The sequence below is a fragment of the Tyto alba genome, unplaced genomic scaffold (genome assembly GCF_018691265.1).
Source record: "Tyto alba isolate M040663 unplaced genomic scaffold, T.alba_DEE_v4.0 Super-Scaffold_8, whole genome shotgun sequence".
In the NCBI taxonomy this organism is placed as follows: Eukaryota; Metazoa; Chordata; class Aves; order Strigiformes; family Tytonidae; genus Tyto; species Tyto alba.
The window spans coordinates 3,306,139-3,321,252 of NW_024881329.1; the positions used below are offsets into that span (position 1 = coordinate 3,306,139).

General features: G+C 50.0%; 1 protein-coding gene across 1 annotated transcript in view; it reads left to right on the forward strand.

Moving 5' to 3' along the window:
• Positions 1-1,859: 1,859 nt before the first annotated feature.
• TNNT3 (troponin T3, fast skeletal type) overlaps positions 1,860-15,114 on the forward strand; it is a 33,106-nt gene continuing 19,851 nt past the window's right edge. The window contains exons 1-2 of the mRNA XM_032984885.2: positions 1,860-1,974; positions 14,616-14,630. Coding sequence (XP_032840776.1) covers positions 1,860-1,974; positions 14,616-14,630 — 130 coding nt within the window. The remainder of the gene's footprint in view (positions 1,975-14,615; positions 14,631-15,114) is intronic.

The following is a 15,114-nucleotide window of genomic DNA, read 5'->3' on the forward strand; positions in this document are numbered from 1 at the left end:
TAGCTTAACCATTTTCAGATGACAGAATGGATCAGTGAAAGTTCCTCTGCATGAAAATTTAAGTGCAGTAAGTGCAAGTTTGGGTGAGGAAGGACCTCAGGAGATCCCCTGGCCCAGCTCATGGGCCAAAGCAGGATCCGCCTTGGTATTAGATCAGTCTGCTCAGCGTTGGTCAGTAGTTGGTGAATAAGAAGCCTTGTTTCATTTCAGGAGTTAGATCTCTCCTGGGTTGTGAAAGAGCACCTGTTTTATGGGAAGGATGTAGCTGATTTTATTTACAAACTCTGTAGTCTGTAATGCACATGAAGCCACAGTTAGGGTTTCAGATTTACAGGGCTGGCAAAGTTTTCCAATGCACTTTTTCAGCTCGCTGGCTGAGCGTCATCGAGCTGTAGGAGGCAGTGATGGAAATGCTGCCCACTGACTGGTGTGCAATGAGCACAGGGGGTGAGGGTATGAAAAAGAGAGACGAGCATTTGGTCGAAGTGCCCATCTCTATGCAATTAGTGAAATTATCAGGACTAATGCATGTGCACTGTGTTTAAAAGCGTCTCCCCCGAGTGCACTGACTGCTGCAATAGGTCAGCCAACAGCCAGAAAAGATGAGAAGGGCTGATTACAGCTCCCCTGCAAGTGGCCCTGCTATGCCATATATTCCTGTGGCCCTTCTCAAATAACCAGTCTGGGTGCTCCTACCTACCAAAGAGAAATGCGATATTGGGGTAGGTTACCTAGAGGAAACTTCTCTAGATCTGTGCCTCAGCCTCTAGTTCCTATTCAAGGAGGAGCACTGGTTTGCTGTATCCTCTCCCAGATGGAGATGCTGGCACTGTAAAAGCATGGCAGGCTCTGGCTTGAAGTCAGCGGGTGGCTGCATTTTATGCAGTTTGAGGCCCTGGTTCGTGTCTGTGACCTGCATACGTGCTCTCCTTGGCCTTGGCGCTGTCTCCTAACCCGGCAGCTGGCCAGAGGGGCTTCTCCAAAGAGAGATGCTCGCTGCACCCTTGCCTAACAAAATCTGATTGCTTTTGGTAGAAACGCAGCTGCAGCCGGGACCATCTCTCCCTCCTCTGGTCCATGGGATCAGTAGGGAGCACGAGGTGGTGGTTTGCTTGCTCTCTAGACTGGTGTGGCTGCGCTGCAGCAGCTCAGAGGTGAGTCCGAGTGCCCCGTGCTGCTGATGCAGGGAGAAGAGATGATGTCAAGACAGTGCAAAATATATATCCTAGAGCAGGACAATCTACAGCAAAGAGAGGCAAGGCTGATGATGAAAATGTTGCAGGCTGGGAATGAAACTGCTGTGCGATGGCATCAAGAAGTGAAATAAGGGTTAGATGCAGGGTATGTGTGAAAAGCACAGGGTGTGGAGGTAAGGCATGAAACAAATATCGGAGAGGATTATAGTTACGTGTCAAAACACTGCCAAAGCAGAAATCCACAAAGGGGAAAAAAGGGCAAGCCTAAAATGGACTGTGGGGAATGAGCCTCAGTTGTGAACCAGGTGACAGCAGAGCAAATGGAGGATGCGTGCGTCTGATAAAGCCCTTTTTCCAGAGAGATGGAGCAGATCCCCTCAGTCCTGTGGGAAGAGGGAACCGGATTATGCTGGGACTGGAAACAAGATGCATGACACGGACACGAGCGCAGCCCGTAGAATGCACAGGTAGATGTCCTTTGGGACAGTGCTAAGCAGATGGACCATGCTCACAGGGGCTGGCGATGGGGAAGACGGAGCATGGACATGATGCATAATGTAAAGATGGACATTGTCTGGAGCAGTTCCCTAACATATCCACATCAGGAACTGAGCTGGGCGCAGGTGCCCGTGTACAGGAATTAAGGGGATCCTGCAGGTAGCAATGTCTGCATCTCATCTGTTTGAAAACAGAGATGCAGCAGGCAAAAACATCTGGGTACCTGTCCCTCCCGGAGCCTGCGTCGACGCCACGTTTGTCAAGATGCTTAAAGGGAAAGGTGAGTGATGTGGAGCGCTCCCCTGCTGCTGGTGCAGAAGCAGCACCGCTCTGGCAGGGGCTGTGCAACCCTGCAAGATGCTCGCCTTGCTCCTGCCAACCGCCCGGCAGCAAATGGGCCAGACGGGACCACAGGGAGCGTTCAGCCTCGCACCTGCTGCGAACTGCCCTGGTGTAAGCCCAGGCTTCCCACCCACTTGCACGCACACTTTTTTTTTTTTTTTAACTGATTGATCCAATCCTCGGTGTGGGAGAGCTGAGTTGTGATGCCCCATCGGCAGCAGGGACAGTCTATAACCAGGAGGCAGAGCAAAGGAGCCTGGTGAATACCGCTGCCAAACGGGGTCCACCGCGAACATAAAAGAAGAAACAGCTGGGGGACTCCCCTCCCATACATCCCCAGTCTGCTGCCAGTTTGGGCAAATACAGTATTTCTTGGAGATGTGCCCGGCTGGTGGAGCGCCCGAGGAAAATGAGCCAGTGGAAGATGGCAAAAATACTTGATGGTGCTGAAAACACAGGGTGAAAGCTGGTTTGCTGCGTTAGTGCTTTCGGGGGAGCTGGGGAGGGGGAGTGGAGGCCACGATACCTGCTCTGGCCACGCGTCCCTGTTCAGGTGCTGCTCTCCTTGGCAGCGAGAGGTGCCCACCCCGGTTCTGCCCCCCTCCCCGGGCAGACCTCCAGCTGAAGCCTGGGCGCTGAGGGTGGATGCACTGTCCCCCTCCCACCCGATGAGTAACAAAAGCATTGGCTCAAGCTGGGCTGCGGGAGGGAGGCGAGGGCATAAGGTGCTGGAGAACACAAGCTGGAGACGGGGGGTTTTTGCTCATGCATGTTACCTGGTGAATGGGAGGCTGCAGTGCTCTGCTCCCACTCCACGGCTTTGAAAGGTTGTCTCTACATCCTCGGTTGGGGACCCTTTCCTGCAAGTGGCAGGGAAAGAGTGGGCAGGAATCGATCTGTGACCCAGGCCAAAAATATCACCGGCCCCGCAGCCCCAGAAGTTTTTCTGTGCTCCTACAGGCTGGGCGAAAGGGGGTGCTGGAGCTGCCAGGCAGAGCGGAGGGCAGGCTCTGCATCGCCGGGGAGCCCTGCCAAGGGGACAGGGGCAGGAGGGAGGGGATGGGGAGCTGAAGCCTGCGAGGTTTAGTGACATGGAAACCGTGAGCCGGAGGGTTGTGCAAGGCACCGCAATCCTCCGCCGGCACAGCTGCGCAACTGGGGTGGGTGCTCAGGCAGCAAAACCCCGCTGGGCTCCTAGAGGTGGGGTCCAGCCTTCTGGGGTTTGCCCTCTCTAAGGTGTCCTTGCTTAAGTAATGCTTTTGTATTGTGCTAAGAACAGCCCTGAGCGTGGCTTGAGGTCAGACAAGCTCTCTTGCTGCGTGCCTGCTCCCTTGCTTTTCGCTCCAGGTCTCTCCTCGAGCCCTGACGCGTGGCTGAGCCCTGGTAGCCCCAGCGAGGGACGGGTGTGTGCCACACGCCGCCCACGCCCACGCAACACGTGTGCTACGTGCTGCTGACTTCTCGCGTGCCCCGTGGCTGCTCGGTTCAAAGAGCATCCATCAGAAGGCAGAAGGTCCCCAGACCCTCCACGGGCTCCAAGCCTGCAGTGCAACCGAAGCCGTTTGCACGCAGAGGGGCAGGAGGGAAGAGCCCCTGCCCGGCTGGGAGAGCGGAGGCTGCTGCTGTGTGTTCAGACTGTAAGAGCCGGTGTGCCTTGACCGGTTTCTAAGCAGTGACCGTGCACCACGGAGCTCCAGGGGCCCCACAATTTGTTTCTGAGATGCCTTTGCCTCAGATACCCCTCTTTAAGCTCTGCCTGCCTGGTGGGGCTGTAAATATAGAAACATAAGCCTCAGAGGTTTTTTTTTACCTCCAAACACGTCCCTCCCATCTTAGCATCATCTGTGCAATTCCTCCAGCTGCTCCTATACATGGTATGACCTTTTTTTTCCCCTTCCCTTGCTTCCCCCTCCATCCCCCCCCCCCACACCCCCGCCCCGTCCCTGCTCCCTTCCCTGCCCAGCGCAGGGACTCTGGGGCCAATCGGCTCCTCCAGACGATCAAATGTCACTATAAGTTGAGAGCTGCATCACCTTGGGACGCTCGCAGATCCCAGCCTGCCCATCCCTTTCAGCAGGGAGCTTGGTGCTTCTCTTCGCTCCTCCCAGGTAAGTGGGAGCCCCAGCGAGCGATGCTGCTGGGGGGGTAAAAATGTGGTGGGGCTGAGCCTTGGTTTGAATGGAGAAGCATCAGGGGAGGGTTGGGATCCACAGGATCTGGGATCCGGCATAGGATCCTAAGGAAAAGGTACTTTTCCTGCTTGGCTTTGGTTTGGGCATCACACCAGGCTTGTGTCATGTGTAGACATTTGGGTGCTCTGAACTCTCGAGGATCAGTGGTGTGAGGAAAGATCCTTCCAAAACCGAGGTGTGGGGCTGGGAACGAAGTGGCATCTCTCAGGGTTCTTGGGGAAATTCCCTCCAGCAGCAGGAGGGAAGCACTGACCTTCCCTCCCCGTCACCCAGAGAAAGGGACGGCGGAGTCGGGAGGGATGAAGGGCAGGACCATTGGGGAGCTGCTGCCAGGAGAGGAGGGCTGTGGGCTTTGGGGCTAGACAGAGACCTGAGAAACACAAATGTGGTCACAGAAAACTGCCCACTCCTGCAGAAAAGAAGAAAATTGGAAGAGAAACTAAGCTAAGCATGGTCATTGTCTTTTAGTTCTCTGCCTCAGCCTTGTTGCTCCTAGCAAACCCCATGCGGGGGTCAGACAGGTCGTATCACCCCAAAGACAAAGATAAAGGGTGCATTTTGGGGCAGGGAATCGGGATTTTGCTATGTGTTGGTGGAGCCTGGAGCAGCGCTTGGGTCCTGCTACCCTGTTTCAGCAGCAGCGCTGCGGTGGGTGCTTCGCTCTCCAGCCCCCCGGGGAGAGAAACGCTTTCTGCTGGAAAGTACTGAGCAGCTCAGGGATAAAGGGAGGAGGCAGAGGGACGGAAGAGATTTATATTTTAAAAAGTATATGTATAGTTTTTAAATAGGAAACTGTATGTATGTATTTATATACTTATAGATAATACATATATTTTAAAATATATATGTATGAAAAAAGCGGCTCCTGCTGGGAAAGCGTGGCCACGTGGTGCTTGGTGGATCGTATGCCTAGTCCTCGCCTGATAGCTGTCCTTGCCAGGTCCCATTGCCAGTGTTTGGCCACTTTTGTCCTCCCCCCCTTCATACCGCCCTTGCTACCTTGCCTCCCTTGTATGGCCTGGCCTGGGAGGGGGATGACTGACGGGCGGGTTATTTCCAGGGATGGCCCGGAGGTGCAAGGCAGCCCATTCCCCCTCCCAGCTGCATTCTCAGCTGCTGAAAGGCTTCTTGGGATGTGCTGGCTCTGCTCTTTCAGCCAAGGGCAGGAGCATTCGGGGCCAAAAGGGACACAGCATTCCTGTCCACCTGGGCTGATGAAGATTGGGGTATTTGTCCTTCCAGCCGTGACCCACTTAGCTCGAACAAAACACAGAAAATCACGTTTGCTTTCACCTTGAAGGGGTGGGGGCAGCCAGGAAGTTTTTGGTCTGGTGAAGCTTTCCCACGTGTTTTGATTTCCTTCCAAATGGTGGGAAGTATTAACTAATTGATTTTATTACATCCTTAAACCTCAGTCAAGACCAGACCCCATTTTTCTGCCACTGTACAAACAAAACCCAGTTATTGCCTTAAGGTGCTAACAGCCTTAATCTTAGGCTGCATTTGCTGTGTGTAAAGTAATTTCCACTGAAGGGTAATCCCAAGCCAGTTGGAGACTTTCCATTGCCTTCAGCGAACTTCATCCTAACTGCAAAAAAATACTGTGCTTAGCAGATTGCTTGCTTTTTATTGCTTTTTGGATGTAAATATGGTTTGGGTTTGCTGGCTGCTTTGATGACAGAGTTAGCTACGCGGACAGTGCTGGGCATCAAAGAGCTTTTCTCCTCTCAGGTGGCTGTTGCTACCATGGTCTGCATTTTGCCCCTGGCTTTGAGGGACCAGATGGCTTTTGAATGCCACGAAGTGCACAGACACCTTGTTCTTCTTGAGGCGAGACCTTTTTTGGCTTTCCAGCTGGGGGAGTGGCAGTCAGCTACAGCCTCAAATGCCAGCTCCTCCCGACGGAGTGACTAGGCTTGGCTGAACGTTTGGCCCTTGCAAGGCTGAAATCTGCATCTCCCCTTGTTTTTTTGGTTTTTTTTTTTTTTTTTTTTTTTTTTTTTTTGCCCCCCTCCCCTGGCCTAGCCTGTGGGGTTTCTGTGTCTGGCTCAGCTCTGTCCAGACTCTGCCGATGCACTTGTTATTAATTCATTTTATCCGGGGCCCAGAAACCCCCTCAGCGTTGGGGTCTTAGGGTGTCAGGGATGCTGGCACTCTCTCTCAGCTTTTATAGCACACGGACAGATGCCACGCAAAATCCCATTCGCATTTGCAGCGCTTGGATTAACAAATATGGAAGGGTGTAGGGGAACAGCCAATGTGACAACCCTCGGCAAGATGTCCTTAGAGCTAAATTAGAGACTAGATGAGCTCATTCCAATAACTGTTAATGGAAAGCCTGATTGCAAAGACTCCTGTTGACTTCAATTGCTTTGGAGAGAACAGCATGCGCTGCGTTACGTGCCTACCCCACACTGAACAGATGTTTGCTCTCTGTATGCATACACAGGGCTCTTGAGCTGATTTCTTCTCCAGCACTGAGCTGTATTACTCCTCACTGGAGTGAGAGGGAAGAAGAGTTAACCCAAATCCCTTTAAAAGTCCTCTTTTTATTCCTCTGCCTTGGGAAGAAGGAAATCTGGGTTTATAAATTAAAGTCCATGGGAGGACTGGCCACTGCCTCGAGTCTTTACAGATCATACATTTTGGAAGAAGCCACCAGCTGGGCATCTGGCAGGTTCCCTCCACGGGCTTTTGCCAGGAGAAGCTCTGCTGTCCTGCTGCATAACCCAATGTACTGTCAAGCATAATTACTAATAGCTTGAATAATTTTTGGAGGCTGAAATGAGACTGCAAACCTGATAGCCACCGTGCAGATAGCAAGTAGAAGTCTGTATCCTGAAGATTTAATGATCTAGATAAAAAACACCAGGGGCGAGACACCAGGGGTGTTGTAGCATCCAAATAAGTAACAGAAGCAGCAGCAGGAAACAATGCAGCAGCAAAGTCTTTTGCAGAGCTGAAATTCCTCCCAGACGTGAAATTTCTCCCAGATTCCTTCTGCTTGATGGGCTTAGAGTCCCCAGAGTACTCCTTGGGCTGGCTTTTGCACTGGAGGAGTGGGCAATCACAGCTACCAGATTAAAATCACCCTGGGACCACGAGATCACCGAACACAAATATCATGTGTCCTAGCAGTAGATCATCCTCCCATCCAGCTACTCAGATCGGGTCATAACACAGCCATTGCTGGCATTACTTCCAGGGCAACGCTGAATTTCAGAAAGAGGATAAATGAGGAACTAGAAGAAAAAACGCCGTCTGTTTATTGCTGCTTAGAACATGGGAGTCTTAAATCCTGTTGGTGTTAACACGTGGTGCCTGGGGTTATTGCTGGGGAATGGAGAGAATCTCTTATAGGGCAGGGTTGGAGCCTATGGGATTACTGCCTTCCTCTGAAATAGAAAGCTGCCGAGCTGCAGTTGTTCCTTTTGAACCTAAGTCAGCCCACCTGCTCCTTCAAGACATCTCTCATATATCAGCTGAGTAATGAAGTCAGGAAAGTCACGGTTTGGGTTTCCCAGCGAGGAGGAGCCTGGCTTTCTAATTTAAGACCCACTGCGGGTTTGGGGGGAAACTTCAGGGGGCCCTTCCCCACCTCCTCAGGGCAGCTGATGCTTTTAGGAGAGCCACGAGTGTCGCGCCGCTGCACTTCCCCGGCTGCAGAACTGCAAAGCCATGCCAGCGCCGTGGATGGGCTCGCTTCTGCCCCGCGGTGCGAGGACTGGTTGCAGTAAATACAGCTGGTTACACCCACGTGAACTGCCTAACCCAGCATTTGGCCAGTTTTCACCTTAAACCAATCAACAGATAATTGTTCATTCGTTCATATAAACCAGACACACTTTCGGGTGATGACAATTAGTTATCTCGGGGTATATTGGTAGTTTCAGTTATTTTTTTTAGCTTTGACTAATGCCTTGGTGCCTTCCCACTTGTGGTGGCATAAAAGAAGGAAAAATTTCTGTGATCTTGCTGGAGCGATGGAAATGTCAGATGGGTGCAAGAGGACACCCTGGCCTGTGCCCATCTCCCTGAGCTCTGGAGGTTTTGTAACTTAAAGCCGGGCCCAGGTTTCCCCCCCTGGGGAAGCAGATGAGTTGACGGGGCACGTCTTTCCAGATGATCTTTTCCTCTTCTCCTCTCCTTCTCCTCTGACCTGGCTGGCAAAGATCCGTGCTGCTCCCAAAACGGCAGTGTTGGTGGGGCGTTGGCTGCTGTGTGGGAAAGCAGGTGCCTGGCTTTTTTCATCCTCAAATGTCAACCCATCTGCTTCTGCCTCGGAATTTTTTAGGAGGCGCTCTCACTAATAACACTTTTTTTTTTTTTTTTTTTTTTTTTTTTCCTTCTTCTCTTCATCTTTTGTCTAGAAACTCGTTGCCAGCATGTCTGATACCGAGGAAGTGTAAGTAGAGAGAAAGCCGCCTGCGTGTTCATCTGTTTAGCTTGGCTCCACGCAGCAGAGCAAGGGCATCCCCACGGGGATGAGGGGCTGGGTGCCCCTCTGAGCAGAGCCCAACCCCCCCCCCCGAGGCGGTGGGAAAGGGGTGTCTTGGCTTTGAGCGTCACAAAGGTCCATGGAAGTTCACCTGACACCCTCCCTGCCCAACACAGGACACCCCCAAACACCTCCGCTCAGCTCCGCCTGTCCGCGCTGGCCGTGGCCCTACACCTTAGGGGGGGGGGGACACACAAAACACACTGTGTAGCAGAGGATCCACTTTCTGCCCTGGTTTAACGAATCTAGAGTAATGTAACCAAATCCAGTGGGGTCATTTGATATTTATGCATCAGGAGGTACGGAGGGAAGATTTAGGGCAGTTGTGGGATCGGAGGCAGCACCGGCAGACCTGCGGTGGTCACTTAGCCCCCTCCTCTGCTACCAAGGACTCTCAGCCAAACCTGTGTCATTTTGTCCAGCCTGCTCTTAATTTTCTTTTTTTTTTTTTCCCAAAAACGAGATTTGGCACCTTTTTCAGGCAATCTCTAACTATCACATCCCTAGTTTAGGGTCTGGCTCCAGGGCTGCTCTGGGGTTCAGGTTTTATGGAAGGTGATGTTAGAGCGGGAGAAGCTGGCAGGTCAGGGTGAGGAATGGGAACAGACTGCGAGACTGATGCTTCTGCAGCCACGGGATAAACACTGAGCAGCACCTGGTTTATGCCAAATTTTTATTAGATAGCCCCAGGGTTCAGGGAGCCTGTAGCACATCTGGGCTGGTGTGGCACATCTGCCTGGCTTGCCTAGCACACCGGGGCTGAGGTCCAGCTTCATCAGCCCCTGCACAGCTCTCATGCGTGGGTATCATGTTATAGCCCTGTGGTGGTAAGATTATTCCTGGGTATGGATCCATACACACCTTCAGAATCAGGAACACTATTTAAAATAAACCCCAAACCCAGTCACTTTATTACTGTTAAAACCAAACGGGTCCTGGAGGAGCTGAGGGAGAATGGGGGAAAGAAGAAACAACAGACTTTAAGCAACAGTGCATCGTGTTGCTTCAGTATATGGTTGAAAGCTTGGAGATAATATGCAGTGGAAGAAATATTTATCTAGTTTCAATAACCTTTTTTCCTCTCTCGCAGGGATCAAGGAGAGGGTAAGTCTTAAATCTGTCTCTAATTGCTTCCATGCAAGCCTGCAGCATTCACTGGCCGTGTCCATCTTCTCCTTTCTGCCCACCGTTAAGATTTTAACAAAAAGTGCCAGTACAGTTAGACAAATCTGCGGTTTCTTTTTCGTGTAGCTGTCTGCCTGACTGTCACCAGCTCCTGGTGATTTTACGTTACCTGTAGCACTTTGGCTGCCTTCGGGCTGCTGGCAGCCCTTGGGGTTTCAGCCCCAGTTTCAGCCCCACGTTGATGCCCTGGTTGCAGGGGATGCAGCTAGTTTTTGCAGGGGCACTGCCATCTGCTGGCAATTTATTTTGAGGCTTTTGTATACATAATATTTTCTGTTTAAAAACATAAACCATCATAATATATGCAAGCAATATGCATGGGTTTTTCTTTGCTGTTTTTTCTTATACTCAGAGGCCCTTTCTGCCACCTTTTTTCTTCTGATGCGCGTGTACACCTGAGTTCCCATTGCCTAAGAAAAAAATTCAATAACATATCGCTTTCCTCCCCATTTTATACCTCCTCTTTTTTCTCAAAGTAATTTTATTTGCTATTTTACTTGCTGATTTGGATGTGGCCTCTCAGAGACCACCTTGCCCGGCACCCCTCTGAGTGCAAAGGGCTGTGCCACGGGTAATGTCCTACCAATGTGTCAAGGCTGATGGTTGATCTGTCTGCTTTTTTTTTTTTTTTCCTTCCCTATTTCAATACAGAGGAGTACGAAGAAGAAGGTAACAAAACCACTTGGAACGTAATTTATCTTTCTTTGATTCCTGGTCCTGCTTTTTCCTTGTCTGTATTTCTTCACCCTTCTCTTTGGCCCTTGCTGCTAATCGCGATCTGAAATACTTGATCGGTAAATCAGTCGGAAACCATAAAACTGGCCCAGTTGGGCTGTGACATGCAGAGCCCCCACGTTACGGTGAAACACAGTATTTGTATGGGCCGTAGGGTACAGTTGTCAAGCTGGGAGCTAACCTGTCTGTAACCTCGGAGCGTTTCAGAGCGGGGACTGGCGCAGAGCCCACACAGCGTATCATCGGTGAAATCCTGCCGCTCTCATTTTGGCAATGTCCACAGATCGAGTTTAAATTTTGAAATTGAAAAAGAAGAGCAGGTTGCCCAGCTCCTGAGAGGCACCCAACAAGGCACTGCCCAGGATGGCAAAGGCAAGGCAGGGAACCGACTGGCAGAGATCAAGTTTTTTAATGCGTCTTTGGCTGGCGAAAGGTGATTTGACAAGCTGCGAGAGACAGAGGGCTGATCTGGAAAGATGGAGCATGAAAAGCCCTTCTCACTCGAGTTGTTTCAGCTTTTGTAGGAAGCAGGGAGAGGAAAATTTTGGAGATGTATTGCTGTCTTTGCTGAGAGATGGAATATTTGCATGTGGAGGGTATGAGATCATCCCCAAGACAGAGACCTGCCCCTGTGGAGAAATTTTCATCATGAGGATATTTTTTTTTTTTTAGCTAGGAATTCCCCCAAATTGCTTCAACCACCTAATTCCCATCAGCAGTGCTGGGAACAGAGGTGCAACTTTGGCCACGCTGAGAGCATTTCCTGCCCTGAAGTACATTATCCTTCTGTCTCTAATTCCCCCAATGTTGCTTCTGAGGGGGTCAAGGGCTCAAAAAAAAAAAAAAAAAAAAGAAAATCGAGACACCAAATGGGCTGTAGAGCTGCCTTCAGTCATCTTTGTGTCTCTAGCCCTGCCCGGAGGAGCAGAGCCTGGGAGGTGAAGGTTCTGTTCATGCTCCATCCTTCCTGCCTTGCCAAATGGCCAAAGAGTAAGCAAAGGGTGTCGCTCCCACAGACAAGCCTTCCTTAAAGGAGAAGCATTTCTTGCCCTTCTCCTTCCTTCCCTAACTGTCTACTTTTGGGCTTCAACAATTTAATGATTAATATGAAATTAATAGGCAGGTGACTTCCTATTTTTTTTTTTTTAATCTGCATGCCTGTCTCCTTTGAGGTGTACTGTCTCCTTGCTCCCCACTTTCGCCCGACCTTTGCGTTCTCCTCCAAAAACATCCATTTCCTTTCCACGTAACTTTTCTCCATCACTTTCTAACCACATTTTTCTCTAGGCCTTAGCTCACCCCGATACCAGTTTCTAACAGTTTTCTGTTTTCATTTTCCTGCTTGCTGTTGCTTCTTGTTCCATGACACTTGCCACCTGAAGCTCAGGAAGAAGGTATGTGACATGGCTTCTGCTTTCTTTCTCCCTCAGCGTGGAGAAAGAATGTGTGTGAAGAAATTCAGAGCAAACGGTTCATACCCAGTGGCCAGGACTCAGTCCCGAGCCACAGACATCAATGCAATGATGGACATTGATGTCACTTATTGAGCTGGTAGGAAATCAAGCCTGTTTTTTTAATCTAAAAATACAAACAAAAACATTTATATATATATATATATAAAATAAATAAAATACATGCATATATAAACCCAGTATATATAATATAAACACATATATGTCATTTTTATGACTATACATTTATATGTGTATATATGTATATGCATATATGTATTTGGAAACAAATATATAGAGAGGGATCTACCTTTTTTACTGAACTGCTTGGCTTTTTTTTCTCACAACAGTGCCAAGTACCCTCCTTTCTCTCCATAAGCTCTACATTTTTAAACAGGAGGGGGACACCGTGCAGAACTTAGATCCATCTGTTGAAATTCAGGAATTCATTTCTTTGAAATTTCAAAAGTTGATAAACATTGGTGAAAATTTTTTGCCATTTGAGAAAAAGATTTAAAACAAAAGAAACGCAGAAATTTTCATTTTGGTTAAAGATTCACCAAAAGTCAGTTTTAGGAAATTACAGCCAGCTCTAATAAAGAACAAAATATCGGATGCCTTTTTTAATGTGGTTTTCACTTGTGGCCATATTCCCATGTCTCAGTAACATTTATAACCCCATAACGCGCCCATAAAAACTTTATTTTTAATTCTCTCTCACCCTGTAATTCCATCATTGTGTATTCTTACCTGTAATGGCCTGGGGGCTCGGCAAACCTCAAGAACGTTCCAATAAGATGTTTCTTGTTTTAATTTTCTCCTCCCATTCCCTTTGCCGCGCGACGTCTCCCACCCGCAGAAGAGGTTCAAGAAGAAGGTACGTGAAACGGCTCCTCAGCCTCAGTCGGGGCGGCCGCGCGCCTCGGCTGTGCCAGGTGGCAGAACCGAGCCAGAGGCCAGAGACAGGGTGCTGGGACCAACCCACCTGCGGGCAGAGGGCTCCTCCTGCCCCTCGCACAAGCGTCACCCAGGGTGCCCCAAAATCCTTGAGCGTCTGCGTGGGCGCCTATGCTCCGGTTCCGGGGAGGGAGCCGCACGGGTAACGCGGACACCACCCCCTCATCCGAGCCACAGCAGGCTGCGGGGCTCATTTTTAGCCCTGGGTGTTTGTAACGCCCGCCGTGGAATAACCGGGGTCTGGCTAGAAAGGTTTCTATCAGGTGTCAACTGGTCTATCCTACGTAGCTTGTCAGATAGTGATTGGATGGATTTTGAAATTAAAATCCATCTGTGGTAAGGTATGTGTGTAGCCATATGTTACATATTCCATAATATACTATATTATATATAGTATATTGTATATATTATAAGCTTATGGACTATAATATATCATATTATCTATAATATAAAAAAAATAATACTTCAGAATGCAGAATTAATTGTATCTATGTAGATTCTGGCACGTAACCAACCCCAGCTGGCTCCCCACATTGCACGCAGCATTTGGAAGGTGGCACAGGCAGGGGAGGAGAGGGGCTGGAACAGAAACCCACCCTTTGCACTGCAGGGCTGTGGGATGTGGTGCTCCGGGTCCGGGGAGCCAAAGGGTGTGTTGGTTCCGCATTTGCAAAGCTTTGTGCCACGGGCATACCTGAAACGGGGGTAAACCCATTTATAATGCCGCGGGAGACCCGCTCTGGGCGGTTTGCAGGGTTTTTTACAGCATCCAGGTCCCGAAGGTTTTACATTTCTCGTGCCTGTGTGTGCTTTGGTTGCCTGTCTCCACTTCACCTCCTCCTGTTTCTCAATTCCATACCCCCCGTGGTTTTTTAGGCCCTTCCCCGTTGCATTCACACACTCGTTAGTCTAACTGATCCCGTTTTCCCACCGCCCTTGCTCCTGGCCAGGTCCCGGCTGACAAAGCTCACGAAGCAGGACCGTGCCATCGCCTTGGGAATCGCGCTCCCCCGCCTCCTTGGCCATGGCGGGGAGGGGGGGATTCAAGGGCGGTGTGAGAGGAGCAGGGACCAGTTACTTTGCCTTATCCCTCCCGTGGTCTTCGCCTCCCCCTCTCCCCCGTGGGCGGCTCTGACGCAGGCTGGCACACGGGAATGGTCCCGGGGCAGGTTCCCCCAGCCGTCGGCTCGGGGGGACCCCGGCCCCTCTGCCCCTCCTGCCACGTGCAGAGCTCGCCGTAAAGCCCATCCGGGAAATGGCAGGAAGGTCGTTCCCCTAAAACTGGAATTAGAGAGAACCTTCGGCACGTATTATTTGAGCTTACTGTGAGATTTTTCCCTCCGATATGTTTTTGCCTCTGCCTTTCACATGGTGAAGTTATTTCCCAACCATGACTGCCTCAAATTCCTTCCCCTCCTGGCCATTGGTTCTTCCTTTTCTGGGATAAAACTTTTCCCTCTGGCTAAACAGAGTTTTCAGCCCGTGTGATATCAGCCCATGTAATAATGTCTTTCTCCTAATGTTCCTTTGCATCCTGTCCTGTGGCTCTTCCCACCTAAAGAAGCTCAGGAGGAAGGTATGTGATGCGACTCCTGAACTCGTGTCTTTCAGAGGAAGCTCTGGTTTGGCCAGTAAGCCGTAAGATGATAAAAGGAAACAGGAGTTAAAAATAGGCACATTAATATAGAATAAAGCTTGCCACCCTTTTGGATTTTGAACGCTCTTCCTTCATGTTCTATCTTGACATCGAATGCGCTTGCGATGCTATGTGGTAATTGTTGCATGGAAAAAAAAAAAGTATGGGAAATGTAAACCTCTTAAAAGGATGGCTGTTGAAAAGCCTTCACTCTGAGACTGGTGGTGAACAACCCTCCCTGTGAGGCTTATTTTGGCCCATTTGGGGTGGGTCAGGCCTCTGGATAATATGCAGATGGCGTTCTTACAGTCGCCATTCCCCACGCCCTTTTGTCAGCTTCAACCCTGTTGTACAGAGCAACTGGTGATAATTCTGATGCTCTAGCTTTGCAAATGGTTAAAGATGGTTTTCTTCTTCGTGCAGT